At 43.4% G+C, this 16,994-nt stretch overlaps 3 protein-coding genes across 5 annotated transcripts in view; 1 reads left to right on the top strand and 2 right to left on the bottom strand.

Moving 5' to 3' along the window:
- Window positions 1-16,994, bottom strand: part of LOC117826805 (NACHT, LRR and PYD domains-containing protein 3-like) — a 264,765-nt gene that overhangs the window by 227,398 nt on the left and 20,373 nt on the right. The gene's annotated exons all lie outside the window — the stretch shown is intronic.
- rnf182 (ring finger protein 182) overlaps window positions 1-16,994 on the top strand; it is a 73,465-nt gene that overhangs the window by 47,683 nt on the left and 8,788 nt on the right. The window lies entirely within an intron of this gene.
- retreg1 (reticulophagy regulator 1) overlaps window positions 1-16,994 on the bottom strand; it is a 32,533-nt gene that overhangs the window by 9,530 nt on the left and 6,009 nt on the right. Inside the window, exon 4 of the mRNA XM_034703169.1 lies at window positions 16,107-16,137. Within this exon, the coding sequence (XP_034559060.1) occupies window positions 16,107-16,137 (31 nt within the window). The remainder of the gene's footprint in view (window positions 1-16,106; window positions 16,138-16,994) is intronic.

Below are 16,994 nucleotides of genomic sequence, written 5' to 3'. Positions count from 1 at the left end.
TCATTGTTTTGGTGGAGTGGTTATAAGTCAGATTAACCAGACACAGCCTACATACAACTTTATCTCTACATACAACTTTATCTCTACATACAACTTTATCTCTACATACAACTTTATCTCTACATACAACTTTATCTCCATTTCCTGGATAAAACTGGAAAATGCATTAATCGCTGGTTCCACTTTCTACTCCCAACATTTCCTTTCTCTCTTCAGCTGTTCCATCAAATAAAGGTAAAATAGAGGTGAAAAGACACAAGGAGCGGGGAGACGTTGACCTAGCATTTAGCATGCGCCCCATATACAGAAGCTATAGTCCTCATCGTTGTAGTCCCAGGTTCGACTCCCAGCCTCAACCATGTTTTTCCCCCTGCTCTCTACTGCCTGCATTTCCTGTTTCTCTTCAGCGGTCCTATCCAATAAAACAATTAATTTATAAAAAGGCTACAAAAAAATAATAAAAAAGAGACATAAGAAGCTGAATAAAGGAGCAACTTCGACCAATTTGAAGAAAACAGACGTGGCAAACACAAAACATGACATGTTACGGTACCCGGCTTTGGCGGTGCTGAGAGACTGGTTGAGTGAAAAGTAAACGCCAAAAGCATTTTATAGCTACAGGGCAGGAGACCTTATTGTTATTTATTTAGGGTTGTTTGTTGGGGACAGATACAACCATACAATCATAGTGTTTATGACAGATGCTACTTTGCAACACCCGTACTTAGAAGGGCTTTTGTGAGAATAAAGAATTAGAACAGTGAGGTTTAAGGGGACAAAGAAGAGGGGCAGTGGGTCAACATGAAAAAAGCTATACAAAAATCAGATATGAGTGCAGGTTTGTTGTTGAATTAACCAGGATGTAGTGGCTCTCTTAGGAGTGGGGAAGTTTGCAATGAGGGATCAGGTCGGGGAGCAAGTTCCAGGATTTTACAGAAAAAGTTCTCTGAGCGAAATATGTTTTACAGAATGAAACCTTAGTCAGGTTCTACGGTTATTTTATGCTAAATACCAACAGTAACGATAATGTTTTGACTTCAAAGTGAATGTAGTTTAATGTTAATTCATCCCGCATAGTGAGCCGGTGGTTAAGGTGGAATGGGATCCCGACAAAAAGAGGAGGGGTCTCGTCTTACGTAGAAGACAGTTGGATTTGAAATCCATTTTCGTTGCCACGTCCACCTGACTGCTTGAGATTCTTCTGTAATTGGCACCTCGCTAAATTCTGGTTTCCAGTTTAACCCAGGACCGTTTGCACAACTTGACAAGAATAGCTGTCAGCGTAAGACGCATGGGTTGTAAATGAAGCCTTTTCAGCCCTCCCGGCAGTCACATGCTGTCTGATCTCACTGAACCCTCAGTACACTAAGAAGCTGACGTATCATGTTTCATCGCTCCAGATCCTTACAGACCACCACCTTCCAACGGTTGACCAATAACTCAGCCAAGACATTTCACCACAGTTAACACTCCGGTAGAAAAAATGTCCCGAGTTTCAACGGAGAAACTGACAAACAACCACGTCAGCAGAGTGAGGGACCAGGGGGAGAGCGCTGAGGCACCACAGGAGCAGCTGTCGGGCAGATGTCACTTTTTACCCAACCAGTAATCTCTGAAACAACACAGGGAGCGGCACGTCTGAGCCCCCTAACAAGCCCGGTGACGATGCTTTAAAAATAGAGCGAGACAAACAATGCGAGGAATGGCGGCAAAACATCCCAGCTCTTCACTTGTCATCGAGGAGGAGGAGGGAGGAGGCTGTAAATATGTTTACCCAACAGAAACCCCTCTCAACTCGGCTGTGCAACTAATACCTGTTTATGCTCTTCGTATGGACACTTATATTCTGTAAGCTGACATCAATGGAGAGAGAAAGCTAATGCCATCGCAACAAGCCCGCCTGCATGTGTCTGCCCACGACCCCGAGCCAAAGCTACCAGTAACATGAGACGCCGGGTGTTATGGAAGGATGGGGGGGTGATGACGCAACGATGTGTACAGCTTTCCAAGTAGCATGTTGTTGATGTTGATGTCTTTCCAATGTAAGCAAGAGTCAAATGTACCAAAAGTAGCTAGGACAAACACTCGTTACATCATCCAGACACACAGAAGATCAATGTGATCAAAGCTTATTAAGACAACTTCAAGTTCAACCACAAAGACCCTCAAATAGTCCAACAAACATGACCGGGCAAATATTGGAGGAGATTGGGGTGCTGGTGCCCCACGTACAGAGGCTACAGTCCTCGTCAAAGGGGTCGCCGGTGCAATTCCCGGCAGGTCGACCATTTCCTGCATGTCTTCCCTCGCTCTCTACTCCCCACATTTCCTGTCTCTCTTCAACTGTCCTATCAAATAACAGGCAAAAAGGCCAAAAATATAACTTTAAAAAATAAATATATATTGGAGGAGATTTATCAGAGTTTGTCTTCAAATATTCGCCCATAAAAACTTCACAATGTTTGTTCAGTTTCAGCACAACACTTTGAGCATTGTCTGAAAAACATGGACGTAGTCTCTGAGACGTCCCCCGTTGGTTTCTGGAAATGCTGACTCAACCTAACTTTCGGTTGACCCAGCGTGAGGCAAAGAGGTGGACTTGAGAAGGCCAAAATGCTACAGTGTGCCCGCCTGTCCATCAAGTCAGCCATGCCCCTAATTATGCCAAACTTGTAATCTTAAATGCCGACTCAGACCAAAACCTTTTTTTGAACCAGGCTGTAAACATGTTTCTTTCTTCTGTAAAGATCAGCTTTTTTGGATGAGTGTGTTTGTGGTTCCCGGGACTTTTGGAGTCAGCCTCAAGTGGACACTTGAAGGACTGCAGTTCCACATTGGCTTCATATTCCAAGCCATAGGTTGCCGGTTATCTGCAGCTCATGTAGCAAAGCTTAAAGCGGACACGGCGATGGACTGGGTTGGCTTTTGTTGATGTCAACATTGAGCACTTTGATGCCATTTATTCAAGAGTGTGGATTTAGCCTAATCGTTAAACCGCTCATCCATATGGCAAGCGAGTTCCCAGCTCTATCCCCTGTCCTCTCTTCTCTAATAAAGATGTAAAAGCTGCCAAAATATAACTGAAAATAAAGAGTGCTTGCTCCTATTTGCATCGTCATATTGGTGCAAAGTTCTCTGCAATCATTCCAGCTCAAAATTTCGTGACACCGGATTCGGCTCTAAGACCAGCACTGGTACCTAACCCAAAAATGTTCAACCATCATACTGCCCTGGCTCTATTTTCTGATTCCACATAATCTTTTAACTTCATTTTAAAGATACCAGAGGCTACACCTCGAAGGTATGTTCTTTCAAAACTCTGCAAGCGCCAACATTTCCATTCAGGACAGAAGAAATCTCCAAGGTCTCAAAATGTAAACAAATAAAGCCAGAGCTGTCCACAGAGTACCACAAGAAGCGTTTGTGATTGGTCTGTCTTGACTAGTAAACACACACACACACACACACATGTCCAGTCATACCTCAGTCCTGCCCCGTGATCTTCAGGAGACATCTCCAGATCTTTGGGTATTCTTCAGAATATTTGAAGACGGGTATAAAGGTCGCCAAACACAGGACAGTTGAGATGATACCTCAGCAATATCAGACACAAGAGGAAGCTAGAACTTGTCAGCACGAGCTCAGGTTTGAGACCAACTCAGGTTTTTATGTGCCACACGGCGCGAGAGCAGCTTGTGTTTATCGTCAATGAAGCCCCGGTTGGAGTATTTCAAGCGGCCCGGTCTAAAAATAACCCGGTCACACTGCATTCCAACTGGCAGCCATCAGGAGGACAGAGGGATGGGGTCTGTCAGGGAGGTAGAAACAGCAACACTCCCTCCCACCACCACCCACCACCACCCACCCTGACCCCACCAACACCATCTACCTCCCAAACACACCTCCTCGTGTGTCAGTGACATAGCCAGATGGGAGCGGACATGCGTAACCAAGACAATGTTGTTTATTTGTTGATGACACTGTTTTGTTCATTTAGCGTTCAAGTTAGTGGCGTCTCATGGCAACATTTCCTTGAATTTGATGATCAACAGGTTAGTCACATGACTGGGCATGAAGAGGACACTAAAGAGAGGCTGAGTCTCTCGAGGTTTACCACTCTGTGAGAGACTGCGAGAGCAAAGAGTTCAACAGTTTCAGAATAATGTTCCCAAAAGTGAAATGACACAAATAAAGAATTGTGGATTTAATCATCGAGGGTACATATCATTAAAAGATTCAGAGAGTCTGGAGACACCTCTGTACAAAAGGGACAAGGACCAAGCCAAGACTGGACGTCACTGCATTAAAAACAGACATGACTCTGTAGTGGAAGTCACTGCATTAAAAACAGACATGACTCTGTAGTGGAAGTCACTGCATTATAAACAGACATGACTCTGTAGTGGAAGTCACTGCATTAAAAACAGACATGACTCTGTAGTGGAAGTCACTGCATTAAAAACAGACATGACTCTGTAGTGGAAGTCACTGCATTATAAACAGACATGACTCTGTAGTGGAAGTCACTGCATTAAAAACAGACATGACTCTGTAGTGGAAGTCACTGCATTAAACACAGACATGACTCTGTAGTGGAAGTCACTGCATTAAACACAGACATGACTCTGTAGTGGAAGTCACTGCATTAAAAACACAGACATGACTCTGTAGTGGAAGTCACTGCATTAAACACAGACATGACTGTAGTGGAAGTCACTGCATTAAACACAGACTTGACTCTGTAGTGGAAGTCACTGCATTAAACACAGACTTGACTCTGTAGTGGAAGTCACTGCATTAAACACAGACATGACTGTAGTGGAAGTCACTGCATTAAACACAGACTTGACTCTGTAGTGGAAGTCACTGCATTAAAAACAGACATGACTCTGTAGTGGAAGTCACTGCATTATAAACAGACATGACTCTGTAGTGGAAGTCACTGCATTAAAAACAGACATGACTCTGTAGTGGAAGTCACTGCATTAAACACAGACATGACTCTGTAGTGGAAGTCACTGCATTAAACACAGACATGACTCTGTAGTGGAAGTCACTGCATTAAAAACACAGACATGACTCTGTAGTGGAAGTCACTGCATTAAACACAGACATGACTGTAGTGGAAGTCACTGCATTAAACACAGACTTGACTCTGTAGTGGAAGTCACTGCATTAAACACAGACTTGACTCTGTAGTGGAAGTCACTGCATTAAACACAGACATGACTGTAGTGGAAGTCACTGCATTAAACACAGACTTGACTCTGTAGTGGAAGTCACTGCATTAAAAACAGACATGACTCTGTAGTGGAAGTCACTGCATTTTAAACAGACATGACTCTGTAGTGGAAGTCACTGCATTAGAAACAGACATGACTCTGTAGTGGAAATCACTGCATTAAACACAGACATGACTCTGTAGTGGAAGTCACTGCATTAGAAACAGACATGACTCTGTAGTGGAAGTCACTGCGTTAGAAACAGACATGACTCTGTAGTGGAAGTCACTGCATTAAACACAGACATGACTCTGTAGTGGAAGTCACTGCATGGGCTCAAATTCCCTTATGTTATATTTTTTTTTATTTATGATAAGTTAAATTCTGTCCTCTCAGATTAAATCAATAAATAAAACTCACTGAAATATTAAAACATCACAACTCTTTTGTGAATACTTGACTTAATCAAACCACCTGACTGTGACGAAACACTGACAACGGTTTGTTGTGTTGTTTTCTACCAGTCTGCCTTCGTCCAATCAGAGCGGTCCCCTTGAATCACACCCCCCACTGTGCGAGCAGATCTGATTGGCTTGACTGCTTCCTGTCACACCCCTAAGTCAGTGCAGAAACAGCTGAGTCACATACACACACACACACACACACACACACACACACACACACACACACACTATCTGCACTCAGGTTTCACAACTCTTAAAGACTGTGTGTTTGTTGTGGGAACAAACAGAAGCACAGAAAGTTTTTTCCTTGAAGCCACAAAAACAAACTTCATCCCAGGTCACATGACTTCTGACCACGTGTGAGAGTGATGATTCTCTTTTTGTGTTTTCAGTGATTTTCAGAAATACACACAACAAGTGAAAATGTCTTATTATGGAAACCATCAGGATGTAGAGTCAGACGCTTTACTGACCCATAAAACAGAGCGGACTCATTGGCTGGTCTAAAATAGATCAACACTGTCCGTTTATATATATGCTGTATACGTATATATCCTGACTTATGGAAGTGGTTACTTGATATCAGAGACAGCAAGCTCAGATACAGGATACCGGATAAACATATGATGAGCTCTGAGTGTCCTGGTTTCCATTTGAAGCCTGAGTGGTATCGATCGATCACGTCACAGCAGGTTCTGGTGTACAGTATAAAGTCTGTATAGGCGTTTTTCGACCAGAGACTTTACCCCTGAACTACGTGCGTTTCGACCGGTGGACCCAGGGTCTAAATTTAGTTCAGGGGTAGATAATCTCCCCCCTAAAAAGCCCCTGCTAGGGAGGGTGGTACTTTTCAAAGGTCCCAGGACTTTTGGGGAGTGGGGCCTGCAATGCTGAACGTGTCTGATTGGTAGATTAACCGCAGTGTTTTTATTCCGCCCTCCGTCCACAATAACATCACACACATCTGTGATTCACTTGATTTCTCTTTCTTTCTTTAGTTTTTATTTGTTCTATCTTTTTTGTATGTGTGTGTACTTTTCAAAAGAAGAAGCTGTGATTCTCTTGATTTAGCAGCTTGTAACAGTAGTCTTCTCTCAGCCCACCGTGAATGCGTCTCTCCTCCCGGTGTTGCGGTTTTAAAAGTGACCCTGTAAACTGGAGACCTTCAGCTGAACGTGTCAGTGTTTGTGGAGTTTACACAGCTGTTGAAACACAGAGGGAGTTCCTGGGAATGCAAACTAGTTTAGTTTTTATTAAGATTTCAAAATATCCTCATCAGATATTTAATGATGGTCTAAAGACGTTTATGAGGGATGCATCCGGCTGAGAGTCTCCAGTTAACAGGGTCACTGTTTAAACCAAAACACCGGGCGATCTCTGCGATCACGGCTTTTTGAGTTCAAAAGGATTTTAAAGCCGTGTTGAAACGTCTTTGCTACTCGCGCTTATCTCCTCTCACGTGTTGATTCATTCATTGCTTTTTACATGTTTTTAACCGCAGGCGCAAAATTTTCACTTTTTTTCATGTTTTTCTGCTTCTGGAGTACAATTTCAAATTTGAGGAAAATTAACTTTTTTCGACAGGCTCCGGTGTCAACTTTTTTGTCAAATGTTTTTTGTCAACATTTTTTTTTTGCAAAAATTTTTTTTTGCAAAAATTTTTTTTTTTTTTTTTTTTTTAAATTTTCCCCCAAAACATTTTTTTCAAACATTTTTTTTCCCCAAAAAAAATTTTCAAAGTTTTTTTTCAAAACTGTTTAAAAAAAAAAATTTTGTCACATTTTTTTTGTGTGAAATATTTTTTTTTTTACATTTGTTTTGTAAAAAAAAATTGTGATTTTTTTTTGTCAAATTTTATCTGTCAAATATTTTTTTGTCAATCTTTGAGTCTCCAGTTAACAGGGTCGCAGTTTAAACTGAAACACCGGCCGATCTCTGCCACGGCTTTTTGAGTTCAAAAGGATTTTAAAGCCGTGTTGAAACGTCTTTGCTACTCGCGCTTATCTCCTCTCACGTGTTGATTCAGTGAATCCATCTGTGATGAAATATAGCACCATCTAAAACAGTGCCAGCTGAGTCTCTTCATGCTAACAGGGTAACTGTTGTGTTGCTCATAATGATACTGACAACTGATTGGTGGATACTACTCAGACTACAGAGACCAGAACCCTTCTCAGACTAAAACCCAGACCCTGAGATCCAGATTCAACATGTCTCTGAATCAGAATCTGTAATTACAGGTTAGTTGTAGCTGAAAGTAAAAAGCTTTGTCAGGTCTGTCCTCAAGAGGAGAAGAAAACTACGTCTACAATGTTTGTTTGTTGAATGGAGGTGGGATCCATCATTTCTTATGCTGCGTTCAGGGAAGTCAGGAAATCTGAACGCTGATTGTCTTTAGTGACACAGCATCAAGCAGATTTGTGTCTCAGTGTAAATGTTTACTCTAGAACAGATTATTAGCTGCTCTTCATACAGATATCTGTTTATAGAGAGAAAGAAATCCTCCTCAGATTAACAACCATGGGAGCCGGATTCTGTTCCTCCTGCTTTTGCTCTCCATACAGACTGTTGATACCTGATTGGTGAAACTACTCAGGCTAAAAACATACTACAAACCAAACACTTCTCATACCAACATCCTCAGATCTGTACACAGAGATAACTCCTGTTTTCTCTCCAGCATTTACTTGATACTGAGGTGATCTTTGCTGACTTTGGAGGAGTTGTCTTATTGGAACTTCACACTAAAAGAAGTTTTAGACCCCAGCTGTTTGGCCTGACAGAGCACACACAGGCATTGTTACTCCATTTGCCACTCACACTCACAACACTGACACTGACACTCTGTTGGCTCGACTAACACAGCTGTCAGCTCGCATTTTGGGTCAGCAGCTAATCTCCCGCCAGCCTTTGCCCGAGATTTGCTCTGTGCATTGATGTACAATTACCCACAAGACACCACTGACAGACAACAGCAGGTGACAACAACACAGTCCCACCCTGCTGGCGAAATGTCACAGAGACACAGAGGGAGAGGAAGAGGAGATATTTGGAGGTGTGTATGCGGATGAGGACGAAGGGAGGTAAATTAAGTGTGCACATTTAGGGAACACCTCTAATGCCATCTTTCAAAAGCTGATGCCATACCATGTATGGTAGAATGCGATACACTATAAAGGGCTGCAGTAACTGAATACTTTAGTAATCCAAATCTCAAATTATGAAGCTCATGCTGAAACTGCAGTTCATCCAGCGTCCACTAGGGGCTGGCTGCAGGAACACCAGAGACCACATACACACCCATTCAAAGAAGACGATCTTTACAGCAGAAATAAACATGTTTACAGCCTGGTTCAAAAAACAGTTTAGGTCTGAATAGCTCATTTCTCTATCGGCACACACTCTACAGGGGATGAATTTATTATAACTTGTTATTTTCACAGATATTAAACTTACAAGTTTTGCCCAAATACGGTCATGGCTGACTCTACCTTCTTATTTTGATCTTGTTTTCCCCTATTCTACCTTTGTTTAATATTGATCTTTTTAGGGAGCCCTTTTTAACATCTGGCAAGGGACTACAGATGTAAACTAGCCTTTTGGCTAATTCTGGCATATTTACAGAAGTGTTAATTAATATGCATGGTCCTTTTAAATAATAAACAAATAAATAAAATAAATAAAGATTGACAGGCAGGCCCCCTGTAGCTGTTAACAAAAAGACTAAAGGCCCGCCTCTTTACCTCGCACTAATACGGACGAAGTTAGGTTGACTTCAGCATTTCCAATATGGCACCCGCAGATGATTAGCTTCACAATAGCGCAGGGAGACATCACGGATACTACAACGAGCCCAGGGGTGCAGCTCGCTCGGCTGGAGGTGAAGCTTCCTCAAAAACTGCTCCCCCTGGTGGCTGGCTGCAGTATAGATCAAAAACCCCTTCTCCCACATTCATTTGAATGGGGCTGCAGTCAAACTTTAAAAAACAAATACACATGGTACGAATGTTTCTCTCATCCGTATGCTGTGGTGATATGTAGTTAGTATTTGACTGTTTTGTGTTCAAGGCCTCTTTTTTCTGAAAAGTTTCTTTTTGGTTAGTTATTAGAGGTTAAAAAACGGGGTTTTACTTCCTGTTTGCTTTGACTGACAGCTGCCGTAGAGAGAAACTCCATAGGACCTCGTGACTCTACGCTGTAGGGTGGAGCTCGTTACCTCGGCTTCAAAACCATACACCGGGAAAAGGCGGAGCAACACTGTCCATGTTATATACAGTCTATGGTCCAGCCACACACAGAAACAGAGGAGCTAAATGCTAACAGGCTAACAAGTTTGTTCAACAAACACTGCAGGAAAACACTCCTGTTTTAATTTTTAAAGAATGAGAGGGATCGACGCCAAACTTCAACTTCTTTCTTCGGTAGTAAGGTGATGATCGTAGAGACCAAAGGAGGATTAATGGCACTAATCTGCATCACAGTCTCCCACACACCGATCAGGATGAAGCTCAAAGGAAATGTACACCACACTGAGTGACAGGGAAGACTCTGCTGCTTGTACTGGCTTTATAGATCGACACAAACATGACATGCAAGTTATATTAACAAATTTGTCTCTTGGACATTTTGATTAAGCTCTGCAGAAAAGATGTTTGAATGCACCTGGGAGGAAATGACTTGAAGTCAATTCTGGCCCCACTTTGACCTGAGTTTTCCACCTAGCTGACAGGCTAAAGCTCCCTCTCATAATGCACTGCACTCCTGTGAATTTCCTGAGACCAGTCTTTGGTAAGTCTAATTACTGCTAGTCACGGTCGAGGTAATCTTTATTATCCTCCTCCAGGGGTAATTTGTGGTCCAGCCAGCAGCAAGCACACCAAAAAGAAAAACGCAACATTTCCCCAACAAGCTCGGACGGTGTGTGTGTGTGTGTGTGTGTGTGTGTGTGTGTGTGTGTGTGTGTGTGTGTGTGTGTGTGTGTGTGTCTCTACGCCCGTGAGTCGCCCCTGACCTGGACTCACAGTCTAACAGTTATATAACTCAGATGTGTTGCATCCAGCCTGGCGCCTACAAATCCCTGTCACCTTCCGCTGAATCCCACCGAGCCTCTGCGGCTGGCAGCTGCATCAAGTAATCCCTCACACACACACACACACATGGAAATGCACAATCATGGTTGAAATGAGGTCAGGAGTGTGAACCAGGTGACCCACCACCTCCATCACTGGGTCACCAATCATACGCCAATATGGGTCAAACACTGCAGCATGGATTGGACTACTGAAAATAAAAGTAACATGTTTTTATGAATGTAAGATACAAGATAAGATGGACAGTCCATCTTATCTTATAGATACAGTGGTGGAAAAAAGTTTTCAGACACCCTTCAAATTTTACACAATTTCAAATATTGTCATGAAATATTTGTGGGAAAATATTTTTTTGTGTTTCAAGCATCTTTTTTGTTGATTGTTTAAAAGTAAAACAGTTTCAAGATGTCAGTTCTTAACATTGTCGGTTTCAAAGTCAACAAATAAAACAGAAAGTGTTCAAAACTGAACAAAAATAAATGAACCTGGCTGTGACTGTACTAAGAGAAATTGCACTTGAAGACTTAAGAGTGATTCTCAATGCAATATTTGGGGTGTCCAAAAAAAAAATTCCACCACTGTATATATGACTCTCTACCTCCTCCAGTTGTACAAAAGTGAAGCCATCATACCCCCAAAACAGCACCTTACACGACCCCACCGCAAAATCAACACTATCCCTTTAAGGGAATCAAATATTGAGTAAGGGGACCAAAAAAACAACACATAGTGAACTTGACCTTTGACCTTTCCTCACCAAATTTAAAATCATTCAACCTGGAGCCCTTATGGACATCTGGGCCAATTTTGAAGGCGTTTGCTCTGTCACCAATGCAGAGGTAAAAAAAAACACCAACCACAGTGATTACATGAGGAGGTTTTTGTTGCAGATCAAAGATGCTTGTTAACCCTCTAATGAACACAATTATATTCTATGTAGTTTTTCCCTCGCTGAGTGTATCTTTACCGTAATGTGCAGTGTATCATACCATACACCATTGGAAAGCTCTTCTTCTCTTATTTCGGAAACCGTTTGAATTATTTGAATTGCGCCAACGAATCAGGAGTTCCAGTACTGAGAAGCTCACGTTACAAACTGCTGAATTTTGTCTGTGATTGGACGGTCGTACTGCGGAAGTCAGTACGACCGTTGTCAGTATGACAACTATATGGGCGCAAAGGTCTATTTCCCCACCTTCGTGGTCATGCTGGTGGTTTTTGAATTTTCTAGATATCTTAAACTGTTCAGGATTTACGGTTTTTGAGAAGTACGCATGTCAAATCCTGTCGGCGGCGACGGTTTGGGAACATGAGGGTTAAGGGGCGCTGTTGGCCTAGCGGTCTAAGCGTGCACCACATATACAGAGGCTGTAGTCCTAGTCGCAGAGGTCAGGTTCGATTCAAGCTTTGACCATTAATTGCATGTTGAGCCACCTGAAAGACATCACAGGCCCCCTGCTGGACCCCCTGCAGTTTGCCTATCGGGCAAACAGGTCGGTGGAGGATGCAGTCAATATGGGTCTGAACTACATCCTGCATCACCTGGACTCCCCCAGGACCTACGCTAGGATCCTGTTTGTGGACTTCAGCTCTGCGTTCAATACCATCATACCAGACATCCTGCACCAGAAACTCACCCAGCTCACAGTGCCGGCCTCCATCTGTCAGTGGATCACCAACTTCCTGACGGACAGAAGACAGCAGGTGAGGCTGGGGAGCATCAAATCCAGCACCCGGACCATCAGCACTGGCGCCCCACAGGGATGTGTTCTCTCCCCACTGCTCTTCTCCCTCTACACCAATGACTGCACCTCAGGAGACCCCTCGGTGAAACTCCTGAAGTTTGCAGACGACACCACCGTCATCGGTCTCATCCAGGACGGAGACGAGTCTGCTTACAGACAGGAGGTGGAACAGCTGGCTCTCTGGTGTAGTCAGAACCATCTGGAGCTGAACCCGCTCAAGACGGTAGAGATGACAGTGGACTTCAGGAGAAGCCCCCCCCCACTCCCCCCCCTCACCATCCTGAACAGCACTGTGTCTACTGTGGACTCTTTCAGGTTCCTGGGATCCACTATTTCCCGGGACCTGAGGTGGACCTCCCACATAGACACAATCAGAAAAAAGGCCCAGCAGAGGATGTACTTCCTGCGTCAGCTCAGGAAGTTCAACCTGCCTCAGGAGCTGCTGATCATGTTCTACACCTCCATCATCCAGTCTGTTCTGTGTACCTCCATCACTGTCTGGTTTGGCTCTGCAACCAAACTAGACAAACACAGACTGCAGCGGACTATAAGGACTGCAGAGAAAATCATCGGTGTCGACCTGCCCCCCATCCAGGACTTGTACCGGTCCCGGGCCAGGAAACGGGCAGGGAGCATTACCGCTGACCCCTCACACCCTGGACACAAATTCTTCAAACTCCTCCCCTCCGGCAGGCGCTACAGATCACTGTGCGCCAAAACAACCCGCCATAAGAACAGTTTCTTCCCCCAGGCTGTCACTCTGATGAACACTAAACCATAACAGTGTCATACCTGTCAGATAAATACTCTCTGTAAATATACATGTAGATATACAATGCAACAATTCTCAAGCAGAATTCCATATTTCTATTTTTTGTATTATTTAACTTCTATTTTATAATGTAAAACTACCTCTGCAACTCACCACTGCACTTTATCATATTATTTTAGCCTGTACATATTAGTCAAGCTATTTGTTGTTTCTTTGTATTTATAGCTAAGGTTATTGTTATTATATTTCATTTTATTTTTTATTGTAGTTCTTATTCTTATTCCTATTCTTATGCCTTGTACAAAGAGAGCACAGTTTACCAAAGTCAAATTCCTTGTGTGTTCAAGCATACTTGGCGAATAAAGCTGATTCTGATTCTGATTCTGATGTCCTCCCCCACTCTCTACTCACCACATTCCTCTTTCTTCGCCTGTCAATTAAAGGCGAAAATGCCCCCAAAATATAACTTAAAAAAAAAAAGATGCTTGTTAATATTTGAGACAATAAAAGCTATTTTAAACATATGATATCGCCTAGAGCTCTTGAAAGGGTTTGTTTGTTGCTCTTGAGTTGAGACGTTCTGGTAAAAATGCTGCTTTAAAGGTCGAGAAGGAACAAAAAAGCCCACAACTACGACTTTAACATGATCTTAATCTGGAAACTGACTCATTCTTTTATTGTTTTGGTCTTTTTGGCCCTTTGAGTCTGCAGCCTGTGCTCTCTTTGGAGTGAAGGTGCTGAAGAGGGCTCATGGACACTCTGCCTTGTTAAACTGTCTGCTCTCAGGCTCCCTCTTGTGGTCAGAGATGATACAGCGTGTCAGGATTTAAAGCTCTCACATCATGGAGTGTAGATTCACAGCAGAAACATTCACCAGGCATTTCAGATGTTCAAAGAGTCCATGAAAGAGCAGAAACAAGGATGCTGTGCCTCCAAAGAGAAACCGGGTCAATGCTTTAAAAACATACATCTGCTTTTAAACAAGTCATCCAACTACTTCACTCAGGGGGACTCGAAGTTTGGACACCCTCAGAAGCAGAGTACCGCGGGCCGGCTTCATTTGTTGGAAGCTTTATCACACCTTCGCTCTCCAGATCTCAGGAAGTGTTTTCCCACGCCGTGTCCTCAGCTCTCCTCTGGAGTAAACGGACTAATCCCTCCAGTAAACACTTGTTTATCACAAGGTGAGTGTGTGATTTGTGTCCTGAGAGTGAACGAGCCGTCACATGGTTCAGTCTCAGATTAGACAGTCATGTGTGACCAATCAGCTCTGCAGCTCTGCAGCTCTGCAGCGTCTCAAAGTCCAGAGAACGTTTAGGATGACTGAGAGGATGTTGTTCTGTTTACAACACAACCTCTGCATCCAGTACACACACCTTCACGAATGCACAGTCGCCGTGTCGTGTTAACAGGATATCCTCGATAGCACGCGAAGCATGGTCTGACGAAATGCTGAGTTCACCACCCTTTAGAGGGAACTCATTTCTGCAGCTTGAACTCGTGATCTCATTCTTTCGTTCACTACCTAAAGTGACGGTTGGAACGTAGATCGAAGGGTAAATCAAAAAGGCCTGACTCCAACTTGGTAGATAATCTCCTTTGGAATCATCTACCAGTCAGGGACCGGGAGGCAGACACCCTCTCTACTTTTAAGAGTAGGCTTCAAACTTTCCTTTTTGATAAAGCTTATAGTTAGAGCTGGATCAGGTTTGGACCAGGTCTTAGTTATGATGCTATAGGCTTAGACTGACACACTGGGATCCTGTCTTTCCCTCTCTCTCCTCTCTCTGCCTGTCTCTCACTTTAACTCTTCCTGTCCCATTAAAGTTACTAACCATAGACCTTTCTGGAGTCCCTGAGCTCCCTTGTCTCGTAGGTTCCTCTGGATCTCTGCTGTAGATTCCTTTTTTGGGTCTGTCTTTCATTCTCTTTCTTTCTTCTAGGCTTAGACTGCCGGGGGAACTGATACATTGGCACACTGGGATCCTAACTCACCCCGTAAGTCACTTCTCTGTCACTTAAATGAAGGTATGGTTTTTTCTTACTCTCCTCTATCCCTCTCTCCAACACGGTCTCAGCAGATGTGTGTCTAACATGAGTCTGGTCCTGCTGGAGGTTTCTGCCTGTTAAAGGAAGTTTGTCCTCTCTGCTGTAACTAGCTAAATACTGCGAGGTGCAATGCTCATGGTGGATTAAGGTGGGATCAGACTGAGTCTTATCCTGTCTTGGTGTTGGGTCTCTGTTCATAATTTGACATAGAGTACGGTCTAGACCTGCTCTGTTTGGAAAAGCGTCTTGAGATAACGTTTGTTGTGATTTGGCGCTATACAAATAAAGATTGGTTGATTGAACTTAAATTCAGGACCAGGACCACGCCTAAACCACACCCTCAATCACTTGACAAGCCTACTTAAACGTAGCCACCCTCCTCCAACCGTTTGTCTGTGATTCTTCAACCCACCCTTCCTCACCTTTCTCTACTCCACTTAACCTCTTTCCTTATCCCCTTCTACTCAACGTGTGCTCGCTTCTTCTATGCACTTGTCTACTTCCAGGCACAACCTGAGTCAAGATCAGCTCGGCAGGATAACGCTGAGACGGGACCCCCATCCCGAGTCTCCTTCTGCTGGGCCACACTACACACACATAACTCGTGAAATGTTCAAACTCATATCCTTGTGTGGAGTGGTCCTTGCTAATGAACTTAGCCACTAAGCTAACCCCAAACACTGAGAGAAGAAATGTAGTTTTCTAAATGTTTTCTGGGATTAAAACTGTGATCCAAACTGTCAACAAACAAAAGCAGTTCTTACCTCGTGGTCATGCTGCGCCATAAATGAGCCCCTGGAGGAGAGAAAAAAGAGCGTGTTATTGATCATCATTTAAAAGGCACAATAACTGAGAGTGAAGTGAAGTGCTCTGCAGCATCAGAGACACTAACTGTATATATAAGTGCTGAGGAGGACAGAGAAATAAAAAGCCGTCATCATTCCTTGGATACTGGAAGATACAGTGAGAGCATCCCTGACAGAAGGATTACACGTCTCTGAGGAGGAGTGTGATGGTAAACAGGGAGCGTCTGACTCATCCTCACGTCACACTTGTTTTTACTCATCGGGCTAACGAAGAAATGTGAGGGTGAGGTCATCTCAAAGACTGAGGCGACGAAGTTCATGGAAGAACAGTGTGTTGAGCGTCTTTTTGCATGAGCGAGTCTTTAAACTGCGTACGGAGTACTAACATCAGACTTCCACCAGATCCGCTGCGGTCCGGCTCCATGTGTCCGTCATCACCCACCAGTTGTGTTTTCAGAACCCAGCATGGAGCAGGACCGCCAGACAGCTGGAGTCATGTGACCGAGGTTTTCCCCGCTGTAATCCCTGAATCAAGGATTCTCCTCCTCCTCCTCTCCTCATCCATGTTGTCTTTCTGGTCCTCTGAAAACCTCTGACCTGTTGACTCCAGGCCTGGCTCCGCTCATCATGACTTTGGTTTGTTGTTGTAGTTAAGTGAAATACGATCTGGTGATAACATAAGGTGATATCAAATTCTGATTTGAATACAAGTATGATTTCTCCCTTTCTCCACAAATCTGAGAAGAAAAGTCAGATTTAAGACTTTAATCATTTTTGGAAAAATGAATTCTGAAAATCTGAAGTCTGACTTTGAACAAAAACTTGAGAAAAAATGTTAAAATTCTG

Source organism: Notolabrus celidotus, chromosome 15, assembly GCF_009762535.1.
Source record: "Notolabrus celidotus isolate fNotCel1 chromosome 15, fNotCel1.pri, whole genome shotgun sequence".
NCBI classification, from domain to species: Eukaryota; Metazoa; Chordata; class Actinopteri; order Labriformes; family Labridae; genus Notolabrus; species Notolabrus celidotus.
This window is presented reverse-complemented; position numbering and strand designations above follow the sequence as displayed.